Raw genomic sequence first — 17,137 nt, forward strand, 5'->3', positions numbered from 1 at the left:
ACAGATCAGTCAGGAGTAAACATATGAATCCAAGAACTCAAGAAATATGGCAAAGAGAAAAATCCTTAATCACTGCCTTCCTGACCACCACTGCTGAACACAAACACCACAGATGTGAGACATTAATCTCTGAGTATTTCAGCACCTTTTGCAGTAACAGATAGCAAGGATATTGAGAACCTTAGGAAGGTAGGAAGATGGTCTGAATTGCTTAAACATCTGCCAACCACACTCAGAGCCACAAGTCAACCTCAGCAATACTGCAACACCCACACTGAAAAGTGGTCACCTCCAAACTAATGCCACAAACTTAACAGCCATCCTTTGCATGCTGTAAAGATTGGATCATGAAATCTGACAGCGTAACCAGGATGAAGATTGTCAGAAGGAAAAATAAAGTTCTGCATGACTCCCTGAACAGGGAGTCTACAACAAATAACTACAGGGTCTACAACAAATCAGATGGGAGAAGAAAGCTTGCATTACTATTAAACTCAGACACCATAGCACATTTAGAAATGCATTCTCCACAAAGCATTTTTGAACCATCTTTCAAATTGCAATCTCTACAAAACACTTATTCAGGTCGATGTAACTTTAACTATTCCTACAGACAACAAAAAACCATCTTCATTTGCAGAACATATAAAAGATCACCGTAAAAACAAGCCAAACTGCATCATAGCTTTTCCATCACCTGGCTCCTTCTCGAAGATATTCATCTGAAATACACCTAATCTCATACAGCCTTGTGCCTCTGATAGCTCCTGCAAATAACTAATGAAAATAATGTTCCAACATGTCAGAAAAATCAAAACAGATTGCCTATAGCTAAAGAACTCTCCTCTCCCCTTTCTATCTTCGCTGTTAGATACTGTTAATTTATGGTTCACAATAGCAGATGAACAATACCAGAACAGTTACATGGCTCTTCAATTCCACATTTTAACATGTTTCCAAGATTTAACATTAGTCTAATGAAAATAGGTGATGCAAAAACAAAACAGAAACATCAAAAGCCTTGTTTAGACGGGCCTTGCATTTGATAAGTAAAAGGAGAAATTCAAACAACGCCATCAGTAGAAAACACTATTACTTTCCCAACAGGATGCATTTTGCCTGGTGCTTTAACATTTTCTTTCAACATCCTGGAATTCCTCCTTGCTTCACCTCTGCTATCATCAGCTTTTACAGTCTTCTTTTACTTGCTGCCACTCAGCAAACCAAAGCGATAGCAAATGATGAACTGAGAGGATCAAAAGCACTTTAGGTTCACTTCAGACATAAACCACGTACAATTACTTCCCTTACCTATGAAGATTTTTTCCTTCTTTTACTGCTCTTAGATGACAAGGTCTGACAGATACTCTCTTTTGAGCATTTCAGTATTCTCTTGCACAGGATCATAACACTGTGTTTGAAGAACACTGATGACAATTTGACTTGCTTCATTAGATACTGAAGATCACAACAGTGACAATTTTTTGCATTTTTTTCCTTCTTGATCTTCATTTGATATGACGGTTTGCCTTACCTCTCTGCTGCTTTTATTTTTGCTCACACCTCTAGATTGTACCACCTCCTAAATCCATGCTAATGTTTTCCCCATGCAATTTTTTTTTAAGTGTAAGCAATACAGTTACTTGATTGCTCTTAAGTAGATCCTTGCTCTATTCATTCCCTTCCCCCCATAACTGCTGTCATTTTGACATAATGAAGAACTAAAAATAGGGGAAGCTGAACACCTAAGAGCGATGTTGAACTGCAGTTTCACAGTGATAGTCGCTACACTTGCAATCATGTTATCAAAAGTCATAACTTCCTTCAAAAGATAAGGAGAGACAGAGAAACATTCCAAACATTTCCGCCAAGATTTTCTCAAGCAGTTTAGAGAATGGAAGAAGAAAAACGTACGCAGAGACATCAGTGCATCCAGTGCCTACTTACTAAAGTCCTGTTGACAATTACTAACTAGCCCAAATATCAGCAAATAGTTCCTAACTAACTAGAACAATTAAAGAGATTAAGTTTCAGAGAGATTCAATCATTACACAAATGCTAGAACCCAGCCTAGTGTTCTCTAAGAATAAACAAAGAAAATAATAAATAAACAAAGTAGCAATGTTAAGGTCTACAGGAAACTACAGAAGCACACACCTTTTCCTTTTGGAGCTTCCAGTATCAGATGTAGCAGAAGAAATCATACTGTCCCCATCCTCAATGTCATCTCTCCGAGCAAGCTCCTTCTTCTTTGCCTGAAGAAAGGACAAATGGCTGAAGTCACTGCTAGACATGTTCAGAATAATATTAAGCACCAGAATAGATAAGATGCACAAGACAAAACGCAGCTATGGGTTTTCTGCACATAAAGGCATGTGCAGACGCACCATCAAAATATTTCTACTTATCTATTTAATGCGAGTTTGCAGACACAAAATAGTATTATAATCCTTTGCAATGGCCATTAAAGTTCTTAAGGGAACAATCTGAAATCAAAACTATTTCAGATTACACATATAGCTGGAAATTCTAATCAAATCTTTAGCATCCTCCAGCCCCCTGTATTAAACTGTAAACCCTTAAATAAAAAAGGGGGGAGGGCGAAATAAAAACCACATTTTTCTCAATTTTATCACAACTTAATCAGGTTAGAAGTTGTGAAAAGGAATAAGAGTGACCAAGAGACCAAGGTAACAGTTATACTGGAGGAATCACTTCATGCTGCTCTTCATTCCCACACATCACCTCCTAAGCATCTGCTATCAACTACTTTTGGAAGCAATTTTCAGACTACTATTTGGACACTATAGGACATATGGAACACATGATCAACAAGCCAGTCACAGCCAATAAGAAAACTACTGCAAATGCTACTGCAAACATGAGTCTTGTTAGAAATTGGTTTGGAAAAATATTACTTAGGGAAATAAATTCATATGAAAAGTTACATCCTTGTGATTGCTCTACTGCACGTACCTGCATAACCTGCTGCATTTTCAGTACTCTCTTATAGATGGCAGAATTGGGGACGTTGTAACGCTTGGCATTTTCAAACATTAAGTTCAGGTCAGCCTCCAACTGATCTAATGTTTCATACTCATGGTTCTTCAGTTTGGCTCTGCAAAAGAAGAAAATTACAAACAGGTTACTTCACACACACACCACCAAACCATACTCCAACAGCTTTGTTTTAGTGAGAAATCCATATCCAGACAGCTCTTGTTAGAGGAACATGTATGGTTCTTCTGATGTCGCAGTAACACCTTGCCATTGTAACAACACTAGGCAAACACCTGTTTTTGTGTTCCCACAAAGCTGCCTGCTTGTTGGTTGGTGCTACACCTGCTGAAGTATGGTGCTGGAGAAAGCTGGAAGGACCAACAACACAAACAAGTTGTTTTTCCACACGCTTTGAACACAGGAGAACAGAACAGAGAATAGTAATGCAAAGGAAAAAAAACAGCAAAACAAACCAAAAATATCCCCCCCACCTTCTCTCCCAACTACAGAACCGCTGGGAAGTGCTCATAGATTTCCACAACAGCTCTGCAGAATCCTTCTGCAGGAAATGTCCAACCAACTGCTCATTTCCTAGGTTCCAGCTGCACATGCCTTACTGAATGGCGTCACCTCACACAGAGCTGAAGAACTGAGAGCTCTCAATGGTTATGAGAAAACAATAAAAAGCTTTGGACAAACATCCTAGATTTAAGATGTGGAGACAATTACTTGTTATTCTTATCTATAACAAACCATTTTGGGTCCCTACATATTGCTAAGACTATGACACTGCTGCCTTGTTAACCTTTGTATTATTATTTTCTAGCTTACTTTCAGTATTTCCAACTGAAGTCATGCATAATAGAAAGGTTTTCCTGTCAGCATCACTCACTGCCATTCCAAAAATGGACAGTTACTAAGACAGCTTTCATTACAGAGCAGTAAGAATTAAAATAAATAAATAAAAGGGGAAAAGGGGGAAAAAAGGAATTTTTGTACCAATTAAATTGTCATGAAGCAGAATCCATCTCCATTTGTACAGTGTAAAACTCCAACAAAAACTGTCTGTGGTAACAAGCATGTTACCAGTATTAAAAATGACTAATATAAGCTAAACATGAAATTCAGGATTTCCTTCCCCAAACCCGCGCCTTATGATGTACATGCTTATAAATACTCAGGACATAAACATTAAACCCACTCCATGCTCTCGCCATCATCCAGTAACAAACTGTATAGGTCACGCCACACCTCTTCCAGCTAGTCTGAAAGCTGGCTAGCATAGAAAGCAAAATCTAGGGAGCAAAGCACACCAGGAGGCTCTGCAGTCTGAAAGGAACACTGACAAGCCACCACAGGACTTCAGCACACAAAGCTTGTCCATATTGCAAAAGATAGAATGACAGTAAGATAATACTCAAGAAAACACAGAACAGAAATACTGAAAAGAAAACCTGCATCGGAAACTCTTGTCAATAAGCCCAATTTTATCACAAACATTGTATGCTCCTATTTTTTTTTTTTTTTTTTTTTTTTACAAAATAGAGTCATTTAACAACACTCCAATCCATCAAAGCACACCTGTGTGAATAACCAGCAATTTCCTTCTTTATTGATGCTAGTATAGGGATTCATAAGTAATTTAAACTTTCAAAGGATTAATGGACAACTAAAACGATGTCCAAATAAAACCAATTCTGCCTCTTGGATAGGAAAAACACAAGCATCATCTAGAGTATTTAGGAAACAAACACTACAAAAATTCAGAAAAGCATGTCCTGTGCAGAGATGAGTTCACAGGAGAGAAAGGGCCCATCAGAGCTCCTTTCCCTTTGGACACAGGTGGCAGCTGCACTGCCTGCTTCCAGGTGATCTCTCAGATGGAACTGATCACTCACACTGACAAACCGACAGAATTAGGCTCTAATTAGGGACCTAACAATGTGAAGACCATCTCAGCTGCCTTAGCTTTGCATATCAAATACTTCAGGCAAATGTCTAAAATACCTCAATACTTTTCTTCGCTGTTAAAGACAACCATTACAGGAAAAGCAATCACTCTCCAGCAATCAGTTGTAACAAAGCCCTCCCAAGATCTGCTCAGTGGTTCATCTCCCAGTTCTGGATCTGTCCAGCCCATAAGGTAACCGGCAAGGAACATCCCTGTCCTTACATCAATCCAGGAGCCTTTCCCATCACATCTCCTCCCCCCATCGCTCTATGGAGAAGCAGTGGGACTGCAGCACGGTGGAGCTGAGCTGCCTGCTCGTATTGAGCTGCCACAGTGGCAGACGGAATGAGAATTTGCAAGGGATTTTAAATATTAAAGAGAAGGACTTTATCTTCAGAGATTATTTTCTCAGTTGGCACATTACTAAACTAAGCAAATTGCAACACATTTATTATTTTTCCAAAAGTAATAATAAAACCTTAACCTAAGTGTTACTTTCAGCTATTAGTTCTATACAACGTTCAGTTTAACTCAGATAGCAGCCTCTGCTCCTTCAAGGTTAAGTCCCACTGATCAGATGAATATGTTTATTCTATTTTCACCTTGAACATTAAATCTAGAAGTAACAAGAGCCAGCACAAATTTAAGCTCCAGGAGAATGTCAACCCACTCTAGTGAAGTGAAACAAAGCTTATATTCCTACAACACATAAAATTGGATGTACATTCATAAGGAAAGCACACAAAGTTCTGAAGTAGTGGATGTCACACAGAACAAGCTGCTTTCCATTAAATCACAGAATGGTTTGGGTTAGAAGGGACCTTTAAGATCATGTAGTTCCAACCCCCTGCTATAGGCAGGGACACCTCCCTCTAGCCTAGGCTGCTCACAGCCCCATCCAGCCTGGCCTTGAGAGCTTCCAGGAAGGGGGCACCCACAACCTTGTTGGCCAACCTGTTCTATGTCTCACCACCAGAACAGTAAAGAATTTCTTCCTAATATCTTGTCTAAACCTAACCTCTTCCAGTTTAAAGCCATTTCCCCTCATCCTGTTGCTACATGCCCTCATAAAAAGCCCCTCCCCACCCTCCTGGAGCAGAAGACATTGGGGGTATGCCAATGAAGGCGCACATCTCTCACATGCAGACAGGAGAGGGCAGCTGTTAGAGAAATCCCCAGTGGAGTAAAGCCTCATGAACTTGCCTACAGGATCATATTTACTGATGCTGTAAAATTTAAGGAGAAACACAGTACTTGTAAGCGTGTCAGTACCTGGCACTTGCATTCCACATAACAGTAAGTTTGGTGTGCTCCTGCATTACTTCCTGACTGGTTTTCCAGACAATGAATTACTGAATGATTTTTAACAATGCTAAATAACCTCCATACTGCAGAATTCTAACATATCTTAAAGTCGCATCCCCTTTAAGCAAAAAGACTATCCTTGCTCTGCAGCCCTGTACCTTGCCCTGTGCAAGCTGAGGCAAGGAGTATCACATCAGGGAGGACAAACACCCCATGGGAGGGAATGAAGAATGAGCCAAACCTGTCTCAGCCATGTTCACTGACAGGACAAGGGCACAAAAAACACGGACTTCCATCCGAACACGAGACTCCTTTCCTGAATCTGTGATGGTAGCCAAATGCTGGCATGGTTACCCAAATGCTGGCATGGTTACCCAGGTTGGCTGTAGAGAACGGGTGATGTGCACAGTGAGGTGGCTGGTGGGTGGCTCCCTTCCAACCCCGGCTTCTGTACAGAGCAGGGCAGGAGGAAACAAGGAGGAAGTTGTAGCCATGGAACGATCGTCTCCTGCAGCCACAACAGCCTGGGCGCAGCGCCCAGCTCATGCCACCAAGGATCACAGTGCTCAGTGAGTGATCAAGAGGTTGGGATAGCTGTAATCTGCTTTTGTTAAAGCAAACAAAACACACCCAGAGCTGTGATATGCTAGAGATGATAAATCATTCAGTGTGGATTTTCCTGTATTTAACACACACAAACTCCTGAAATACGTGTTTAGCTGCAAAAGTTACTGTGGCAGTAGAAAATTGGCCATTTCACAGCGCACTTTGGCAGCAAAGCCCAAATATCCAGGTGCCAAAGCAGGAATTGCTAGGAGACTGGGATGCCAGGCTGTACACTAACACCCTTACTTTGTCACGAGGACAATTAACCTTCTTGTCCCTGTCTAGAATCATCAGATGTGCATTTTGAATCTGCATCTTCAAACAAACACACAAGCCAACAGTCATCATCTACTGTTCTCTCCCCTTCAAAAAAAAAACAACCAACAACTAAAAACCTCCTCCACTCCCTAGGAATATCAAAAAAACCATGCTCATTTCAGTTTTCCCTAATGCAAATCAATTAAGTACACATATGTATGACTTCAAGGCTTTTTAGGCACAATAAAGGAGAGCACTCAGTGGTATTTTAACAAATAAATCAATTTCAGAATTTGCTAAAACAACTTAGACAATTATAAGTACTGTATGTTATAAATATTATAAATATGTACACACACTATTTCTAAAAAGACTGTCTGCACTTTATTTTCCAAGCTCTCAGGCAATGAGAAATATCATCTTTTTCTGAAGTTCTTTATACACTTGCATGCCATCTTTTGACTGCTCCAACAGGCAGGGGTAGCCTGACTACTCCGTAAGAGAAATAGAAAAACAGCTGCCTTCCTAAGGCAAATTAAAATGTACTAAGCACATTTTCAAAGCAACATTTCTCCCAGTTAAATCCATACATAATTAGTACCAATACCCTTTTGCATATTCAGACTAAGCGCTCCCCAAAGACTATCAGTGATGTTCTTAATTTCATCTTTTTTTCCTCCAAAAATGTGCTTTGTGGTTCCTTCTACAAAAGATGCCTCCTTTGCCAAGCCAACAGCTGTACTAAGACATAAGGAAATAACTGCTTTAAAGTCACTGATGGATAGCTAACTAGTATGACTAACCAGGATAGCTAATCAGAACTTGCTTCTCAAACCTTTATCCCATTACAGCCGAGCAGGCTGGCCATTCCATGGAAGGGGAGCCAAGCACATGAAGGTGGTCAGCAGGGCAGGGGCCTTGCCAGCCGTGTGCAATCAGGTTCAAACTAGAACCCAGGCTGAGTTTTGGTGACTAGGCAGGTGTGAGGCAAAGGCAAGAAGCCAAGTGGGCAGGTCAGGGTCCTGTCCAGGGATGGCAGCCAGGCTCAGACAGCCAGCAGCCATCAGACAGGCAGGGTCTGTGCACAGGGACATGGCAGACTCAATTTCAGGCTGGGAAATCAGTCTGCAAGAAAGAGTCTGGATGAGTGGGGGGATCAGTAGGAGTGCATGGCCAGGCTGCAGTGCGCTGGAGCACACACTCCTACCACACAGCTCAGGGTAGTGACTGGAGCCCCAGGGCTGAGCTGTAATGGGGCTCCTGGGTCCCTGGGCAGGAGGCTTGGGTCACACAAAGCTAGTCAGTGCCACTAAGAACTATTATGCGCTCAGCACCTTGATATATATCCAAACATACTAGCTCCATCCTAATAGCTTCTCTCACACCACTCAAGGAAGACATTGCTCACTGTTTTTTTTAACCTGGTTTTTACCCAACAACTGTGCTCCAAGAGCTGATGAGCTTCGATGGCTCATTGATTTATGAAGTGTGTTGCATTAGTACTGCACTCCAGACTAGCTAGATTATTAATGAAAATATTCTCCACAGTAAGACTGTGGCATAGACAATTTGCTTTGCTGAAGACTATTAATGCAAAAAACCATGGCAGTAAGAGGTAAGCAAGCCACCAGGGTCAAGGAAAGGGTGTAATATAGGGCTATGTAGAAACTTTCACCTCTGCTGTCTACCTACCCTCCAGAATTATTGATATGGCACAGCACAAATGAAACACCATGTAAAATAAACCCATGGATGGCAGCCATTTATAAAAGATGATCAGAAGACTGATGCAGACTGGCGTGAAACAAGCACCAACCAAAGCATGGAAGATGGTATATGTTGCATTAGGTATCAGCAACTTGACCACAATACAGGACTTTGGAAACAAAAGAAACCCTTGAATATTTTCCCATCAGATGTAGTTTGCATTCTTACCTGATCTGCTGCAATGAAATAGGTGTTTTAATTTGCTGGTAATAATCAGGATACTTTTTCTTGGAGGGCAACTGGAAAAAGGGTTCAGATATTAGCTGGCCCTGATTATTTCGGCAACTTCTAACTGTATCATAAAGCTGATAGAGAGGATTAGAAGTGTCCATGAAGGAAGTAATACTCTCAGCTTCAGACTCTCCTTCATAACGAGCAGCAGCTGCACAGAGAGAAAGGAAAAATGGGAAACTCTCAGCGAACAAGTCAAGTGGATTTTGTTGTCTGACTTTTCAAATAGAGAAAGAACTAAACAAGAACAAAACAGTCCTTCAGCTGAGGGCATTCAGCCACTCTGGCAGTCAGATTCACATTTTAGAAAAGGACACCACAAATGGCTGTACCTCCTGTGCCTCAAGCTGATGGGAAAACAAAACAAAAACCACCACCACAACACGTAGCTAGATAGCAAGCTCTCTTATCTCATGAGACTTAGTTCAGTCACTGGTAATACACCCTGCACACAGAAGCACTGAGAAGTATGTACATATGAGAGTAAACACCAGGACCACTCAACCACATGCTACCAATAGGACAGCTATAGAACATCCTTATTTACCCATTAAGACACTGATGTCAATATTTGTGCCAAATACTGTTGCACACTGACCTACAGTCATGCTGCTATCCAACTGGAGTACACTACAAGAACATGAATTGAAAAAGCACATCTCAAATTTGCAAAAGGTGCTTAGCCAGTTAGGGAAAATGGCTGAACTAAGCATGATGTTTTTTGCATACATGCAAAGTGACTTCAAAACTTCTATAATCCTTTAAACTATAATATTCACAGCCCAATTAAAAAAAATGGAACTTTAATTGACAAGACTGACACCAAAGGTCACCTTTAATGTGCAGACAATGAAGAACTACACATTTTAGAATATTTCTGATAATTACATAAAGTATTTATTGACTTTATAGAGACTTTGCCAGCTAACTTGATGAAGCAAGCAGTTTCAGGATTAGAACAAACAAAAAAGATACTATGATGAAGTAACATTTACTGCCGATGAAACCAGGGAAAACATTACACACAGCTATTTATTCATTCATTTACCCTCTTATAAATTCCAATGTAGATGGAAGCTTGGTGGATGACACACTGGATAATTCAGTCACACAAAAGACAGCTCTCTAATGCGCACGCCAAGTTTCCAGCAGGCGTTTTCATTATTGCTCTGTAGTGGCTGGCAGTGTTTCAAGTTTTCTACTCAATTTCAGTAAAGATATATTGAAATGATGACAACGCCAGAGGGGCATTCTGGCTGCACAACAATATAGTATTATCATCTCTTCAGTCTGACATTGCACATCTATGCAGATCTACCAGCCAAGACAGATGCAAGCTAAAACACAAGCAGACCTCGTTAGATGTACAAACACGCCAGAGATTTTCATTACTGATTCAGAGGAGATACCTAAAATTATTATGTGCCTGTACACCAATCAGCATCAAATAATTGCATAGCATCTACTGTGGTTGCCTGCAAAGCAGGAGCTGAACAGAAAAACTTCAGCAGGAAAAGGAGACTGGAAGCAGGGCTTTGTTTTCCCTGAACCTCATATATCAGCCTTAGCATGGAGAGAAATCCCTGCAGCAAAGAGAATGCCACCAGGTACAACAAGTTTCCAGACTAATTATGCAACAGAATACTGGCTTTGCTTTTGTTTGCTCAACAGTGCAGCTGCCGCTGTTCCACCAAAAATGAATATAAGAGATAAAGGAGAGTTGCTTCTTAGGAAAGAGGAAAAAAAACCACAAGAAAGAAGGACATTAATATTCTGTGATGTGGTGGACAGCAAAGAATCAGATCAATACTCTAGACAAGACAGGTCCTTCTTTCGTAAGCATTCCCAAAAATGAAGTCTAAACAAATTAAAAAAGCACTAAGAGGAAAGCATGTACATAACACTTGAATAGACCTATAAATATTTTTATTACAATGTGTATGCTCTTTCAAAGACATGGCAATCACTATATACCCTGAGGTATTCAGAAAATGATAGTGTCCTCCTAACAGGAAATATTAATGCATCTTGCCAAGTGAAGATGTATTATTCAAGTCAGAAGACAAAAATCCTTATTTTGCTATGCAACCAAGCACATAATGCAACATTCTTGAACATTCAGAAGCAGTAGGTCCCATAAGAACACACTGGCAGTAGAGAAGAGCAGTTAGCAGGTACAGAGGAAAAAATAATAATGAAAATATCAGGCAGTAACTATACGTGTGCCCTTACTCAATGCTGACACAGGAAAGAAGCACAGTGAGGAAAGCACGCGGATGTATAAAAAAATAGTCTTTACTCAGTAAGTAATTTGCTTTTATCAGTGTCATGCACTGAGACAATAATGAATGCTTGAAGCATAACAAGATAGATGCTAGTAAAATCAAAAGCTGCAACCAGTCTTAAAGGCATAAATCTTATGCCCTTACATATTTATAGCGAGGGTAGCTTGTAATGGAGCTGCAAAAGCTGCTCATGTCTTAGTACATTTGAGCTAGAAATCTCCTACAAGCTCCATCACACCATGACACACTCTGAAACTGTGAGGATAAACTCCAAGTCAGAAACAGTTGCTTAGGCAACTGCTGCATTCAGAGACACTCACAAAGACTGAGCTCTCTGTATCAAGGAGAAAGTTCTCTATGCTCATTCATGCCCAACTCTCACTTGCTTCAATGAGTGTTAGGACAAAGACTGATACCAGAGCAACTAATAAAAAGACTGCTTGCTTTAAAGGAAAATCTTTTTCACTCAGAATGAAAACATAGGGATGTCCAAAGAGTATGTTGGAAAGACTGAGAAACAGTGACAGACATCTGCCAAAAAAACCTGCCGCTTTGATGAATACAGTAAAGATAAGATAACCTCAAGAGCAGTAAGGCAAAAATCTTGGACACACACAAGGCCTTGTGCAAATGACATCCACGTCCATGGCAGAGGTGGCATCTGAAAGTGGTTAAACCACTTCAAACATTTAAATCCCAAAGAAGCAGAAAACTATGCTCTTACAGCACTGAGGTGTGGAAGGCCTGCAACTAACAAGCACACGGAGCCACAGGAATGAATATCCTCAACACCTCCCAAAGAAGGGAGCCAAAACTGAAGCCCAGGCTAACCAGGAATGCAGAAACAATTCTAATATGAAATAAAACACACCCTACATAAAAATAATAATAATAGTCAGATATCTGCTCTAAGATAAGGTAAGGAAATTACTGAGAATGCAACTACCAAGAAAGACTAAGTTAAAAGAGAGCCTATAGCAACGTATGACCAATACTGAAATATATAACGTACATGTTATAGCAGATGTTTATAATACAATGCTATAACAACCAATACTGAAATATATGACATAATGCATATGTTATAGCAGATGTTTATAACACAATGCTAAAGCATGCTTATGAAACTAAAGATGCTGTCTTAAGGCATGCTTTTTTATGCACTTTTGTTTGAACATATGCTCCCACAAAGATCATATTACTGCTAGATTACAACACATATTTGTAAATTAAGTTCTATTATCTACTTTTCCTTACATCCCGTGTAAATAGTCTTAACCTTAAAAAACAGAACCTGACAGGTACTTGAAAGTGTCAATGACACAAGAGAGAACAAGCCAGCCTGAAGCTTCTCTGTAACAGCCATATTGTTAATCTCTTACTCCAAGCAACATGTAACACTGTTTTCAGTCTCCTTGTCTGTTCCACATTAGAAGGAACAACAACACGCAACAGTTTCCCAAAGCTTTGATCAGTTTGGCTGGTTAGGCCTTCCTCTTAACAGCTGCACACTTACAACTCAGTACTAAGAGGAAATGGTGACCGGATCTAACAGAATTATATGCTGAATTTTGAAACACAGTAAATATAATTCTGCAATAGAGAGTGACATTTGAAGAGATCTTTAATTAAAGAAAATAAACAGATAAATTGCATATCAGCTCCTACCAGCCAAAGCAGCGTCCTCATCACTTTCTGATCCATACTGCAACGCCATGGTTATTGCTGATAAACGATCCCCCTGGGCTGATCTTTTGTTACTGTAAAAAGAGGGAAGGAAAACAAAAAACAACAAATTTCAGAAATTTAAAAATAACAAAAGGTTCTATTATTAAACCACCATTAACACCCATCCCAAGTGAACCAGTAAACCAGTGAAGCTCACGACAGCTGCTTAACAGGAAAATAGATATGGCTACAGAGAAAGAATTGTAGAGCTTACTAAGCTGCTAATACCCCTTGAGTCAGCCTTCATTTTTAACAGGTGGTCCCTCAAACCAGAAACTGCCCATGCAGCCAGAATGCTAGAGCTCAAGCTATGCATCTTCTGTCCTACTCTGAGTACTTGAGTATTTGCGTTATTAATTGGGACTTATGAGACTCAGTCTTCCCAATTATCCCAAAGTTATATAAACAAATCTCTTACTTAATCCTGTTTTATAGGGATTGGTCTACGTTAAGAAATCTATCATGTTACAGGTTGTATATAACTCAGTCTCCCTTTCCTCCAGCCCTGCCTGCACTTGTTCAGCATGCAGCGTGTTTGTATGTGAAGGAGCTGTTAACAGGTCTCACATCTTCAGCATCATTCTTTCTGCCTTTCAGCCCAAACACGGGGCACAGCATCTCACGCTCTGCTTACAGTGACACCAACTCCATACAAACACTCAATACCTGAAAGAGCCATGCTGCTGCTGCGCGTTAGGCCACAGTTTCAAGGCCTACACAGAGAAGACTGTCCAGCAGTGCTGCTTCCAGACAGTAGCTCAGCTTGTTGGCACAAAGCCTCTGCTACATACCAAACTTCTCAACTGACGACTGAAGAACAAACTGAAAAGCCTGAAGTAAAACAGTCTGCCTAGTAAGTCTGCCATAAGCACATCAGAAACTCAGTACTAATGGCTTGCAGGTTTTCATGAGATAGAATCTTTTGAGTTGGAAGAGACCACTGCAGGTCATCTGATCCAACTCCCCCGCAACTAGCAGGGACGCCTACAGCTCCATCAGGTGCTCAGGGCCCCTCCAGCCTGACCTTGGCTGTCTCCAGGGATGGAGCATCCACCACCTCTCTGGGCAGCCTGTGCAACTGCCTCACCATCCTTAAAAAAAATTTTCCTTATATCCAATCTAAATCTCCCCACTTTTAGTTTGAAACAATTTCCCCTTGTCCTGTCACAACAGACCAAGCTAACGGGTCTGTCCCCTTCTTTCTTACAGCCTCTTTAGATACTGACAGGCTGCTCTCAGGTCTCCCCGCAGCCTTGTCCATGCTGCACAGCTCCAGCTCTCAGCCTGTCCTCATAGGAGAGGTGTTCCACCCCTTGGATCATTTGCATGGCCATTCTCTAGACACGCTCCAACAGGCCCATATCTCTCCAGTTCTGAGGACTCCCCATCTGGACGCAGCACTCCAGGTGAGGCATCACAGCACAGAGGGACAGGATCAGCTCCCTGCCCTGCTGCTTTGGGTGCAGCCCAAGGTACAGTTGGCTCTCAGGGCTGTGAGGGCACAGTGACTAGCTCACGACCAGCTGCCATCCACCGGCACCCCCAGGTCCTTTTTGGCAGGGCTGTGCTCCACCCTTATATCTTTCCCAGCTTGTACTGATAGCAGGGGCTGCCACAACCCAGGTTTTGTTGGTTTCTATCTTCCATCTCTTAAATATTTAGTCCTACTTATTACTTTCAGTTTCCAATATCATTTTCCTAGATTTACAGTTTATTTCCTTGTGATTTTTCACACATTTCATTTTGTAATGAAGTCGAGCAGATCAATCTTCAGAATGTTTCTAAGGAAATAGCTGTACACCAAATATTTAATAACAAGTGTTTGAAATGAAATATAAAAATCAAACATGGAAGCGTACTTACAGTAAAGTACCTTCTTAAACTACACTTCACAGGAAGGAAGTATATTTAAAATTTCAGATGTATTTGAGTCAATATTGGAAATTAAAGAGCAGTGCCATTTTTATTTTTATTTTTTAAGGTCAGCATTTCCATGTGACGACGACCCAGCTTGTCCTCCAAGTCCAAAATTTACTTACCGAAAATATTTGTTAGAAGAATTTCTCTCATCACCCACACTGCCTTTACCCTGTGAGGAAGGACCTGTCAGCTTGGAAGCAGTCAAATTTGATGGCGTCCTTAATGCAGGAGAGACAAGCCAAGGAAAGGGGGAAAAAAGAGGCCCACCTTAGACCCAAGACAAGATGCAGCAAGGCTACAGCTCTGTACAGAATTACTTTGATAGATCAGACAAAAGCTTCAGACGGATAAAAAAACGTTTTAAAGCTAAAAGTAAAGCAACACCAAGATACATTTAGCGCCCCAGCATTCTGATATTGATTTTGTTTATAAAAAGCCAGAAGGTCACATTTAGATTGAGGATTAATAGCAATACACACAGCTCAGCTTAAAATAACAGTGCAAGCAGCCAACAAAACACTCCTTAGCACCAACATAAAGCTAACCATACCAAATCATGTTTTATCAATACTTAATAAAAGTCACAGTGTGCACAGTCAAGGAGTTACATTTTGTCACTTGACTGAAGGGAGGACAGTTAAATGCACCGACAAAGAGCCATCAGTGTGACAGCGGACATACAGGACTCTGTGCTGGGAGAGCACGGTTATTTCTGACACAGGTTAGTGGCATGAGAAGGAGTCTGAGCCTGATCCATCAAAGAGAAAGTGACATAAATTCAGAAAAGAAAAGAATAATTTAAAGAAACTTATGGAGGTATTCTACCAAAATCAGCAATAGGTAAAAGAGACTGACTGTTGAGACAATCAAATCAGGAAAAAATTAATGATTCTGTGATGTAGATTCAGCAGAATACAAAAAAGAACAATGATTCAATTAAAAGCATAACAAAATGAAAAGCACCAGGCAGTGAAACACTTCAGAACGGCAGGTGGGAGGTTTGGTACGGGCTACGCTTTTCTCTCACCTAATTCTTTGGCATTAAGAAATAGATTTAAAAAAAAAAAAAAACAACAATAAAAATAAAAAATAATAGTTTTAAGAAAAGGCAAAAGTACCCCACATGCCCCCCTGGAAAGAGCAGTTCAACATTACTGTAGCCTGTTTCAGGCACTACAAATATTTTTGCCAAGTTACAGGAACAAAGAAGGGAGTTGTCAATTACTGTGACATTCAGATTATTTCAAGCCTTGCAGATCCATCGAGAGCATAATACACGAGAATATAAAGAATCCAGAACTTAGAAATAGAAATGGGTTGGCAGTGCAAGAGAGGAATTCAACTAACAAATATCAGTGTGATTTATCTGTCATCCCTTTTTACGCAAACAGCTTAAGTTTGAAGAAAAATAAGTAAGACCCCAAATTAAATACAACTTGTGATATCACAGAATCATAGAACCACAGAATGGCTCGGGCTGGAAGAGAGCCCAAAGATCAGCTAGCTCCAATCCCTGCCATGGGCAGGGTTACCAGCCACTAGGTCAGGCTCCAGATAGGGCTGCCCAGGGCCCCAACCAACCTGGCCTTGAACACCTCCACATATGGGGCACCCACAACACTGTTAGCTTCATCAACATAGCCCAGGATAGCAAAATAAAGAAATAAAATCACAATTTATATAAAAAGTTTCTGGCCCTACATGTAATTCCTCTTTCAACCAAGCTAACACATATGGAAACGATGTGTCTGTAGAACCAAAATCTTCTGACACCACACGTACTTGGAGGAAAATTATTACAATATGCATCCAGAATTACTCCTTAACATTTCTGTTTTTGTCTCTTCCTTTATACGAGGTGTTTTGCTCACCACTCCGGCTGACAATGACTCACCCAAGCATGGGAAGCATGCTAACTCTGCATGACTGAATCAGAAAAACCACAACGTACACTGAGCATTGAACAACAATATTCAGGCAGGTAACTTTCATTTCTTTCAGACATAATAGTATTAAAAGTAAGGTTCATGGCTGACACCTTCTAAATATTTTCCAGGGGAGAAACAAAACATAACCACGAGTAGAA

At 40.6% G+C, this 17,137-nt stretch overlaps 1 protein-coding gene across 23 annotated transcripts in view; it reads right to left on the reverse strand.

Annotated features, from left to right (window-relative positions):
• Positions 1-17,137, reverse strand: part of PBRM1 (polybromo 1) — a 62,351-nt gene that overhangs the window by 34,328 nt on the left and 10,886 nt on the right. For 15 of the 23 annotated variants that reach the window (NM_205165.3, XM_040646116.2, XM_040646117.2 and 12 more), the window contains 5 exons: positions 15,171-15,269; positions 13,072-13,163; positions 9,056-9,269; positions 2,977-3,118; positions 2,158-2,255 (listed from right to left, as the gene is read on the reverse strand). In NM_205165.3, the coding sequence (NP_990496.3) occupies positions 2,158-2,255; positions 2,977-3,118; positions 9,056-9,269; positions 13,072-13,163; positions 15,171-15,269 (645 nt within the window). Of the gene's footprint in view, positions 1-2,157; positions 2,256-2,975; positions 3,119-9,055; positions 9,270-13,071; positions 13,164-15,170; positions 15,270-17,137 lie in introns of those variants that run through there. The other 8 variants (XM_040646126.2, XM_040646121.2, XM_040646125.2 and 5 more) reach the window with 2 other exon arrangements.

The sequence above is a fragment of the Gallus gallus genome, chromosome 12, assembly GCF_016699485.2.
Source record: "Gallus gallus isolate bGalGal1 chromosome 12, bGalGal1.mat.broiler.GRCg7b, whole genome shotgun sequence".
NCBI classification, from domain to species: domain Eukaryota; kingdom Metazoa; phylum Chordata; class Aves; order Galliformes; family Phasianidae; genus Gallus; species Gallus gallus.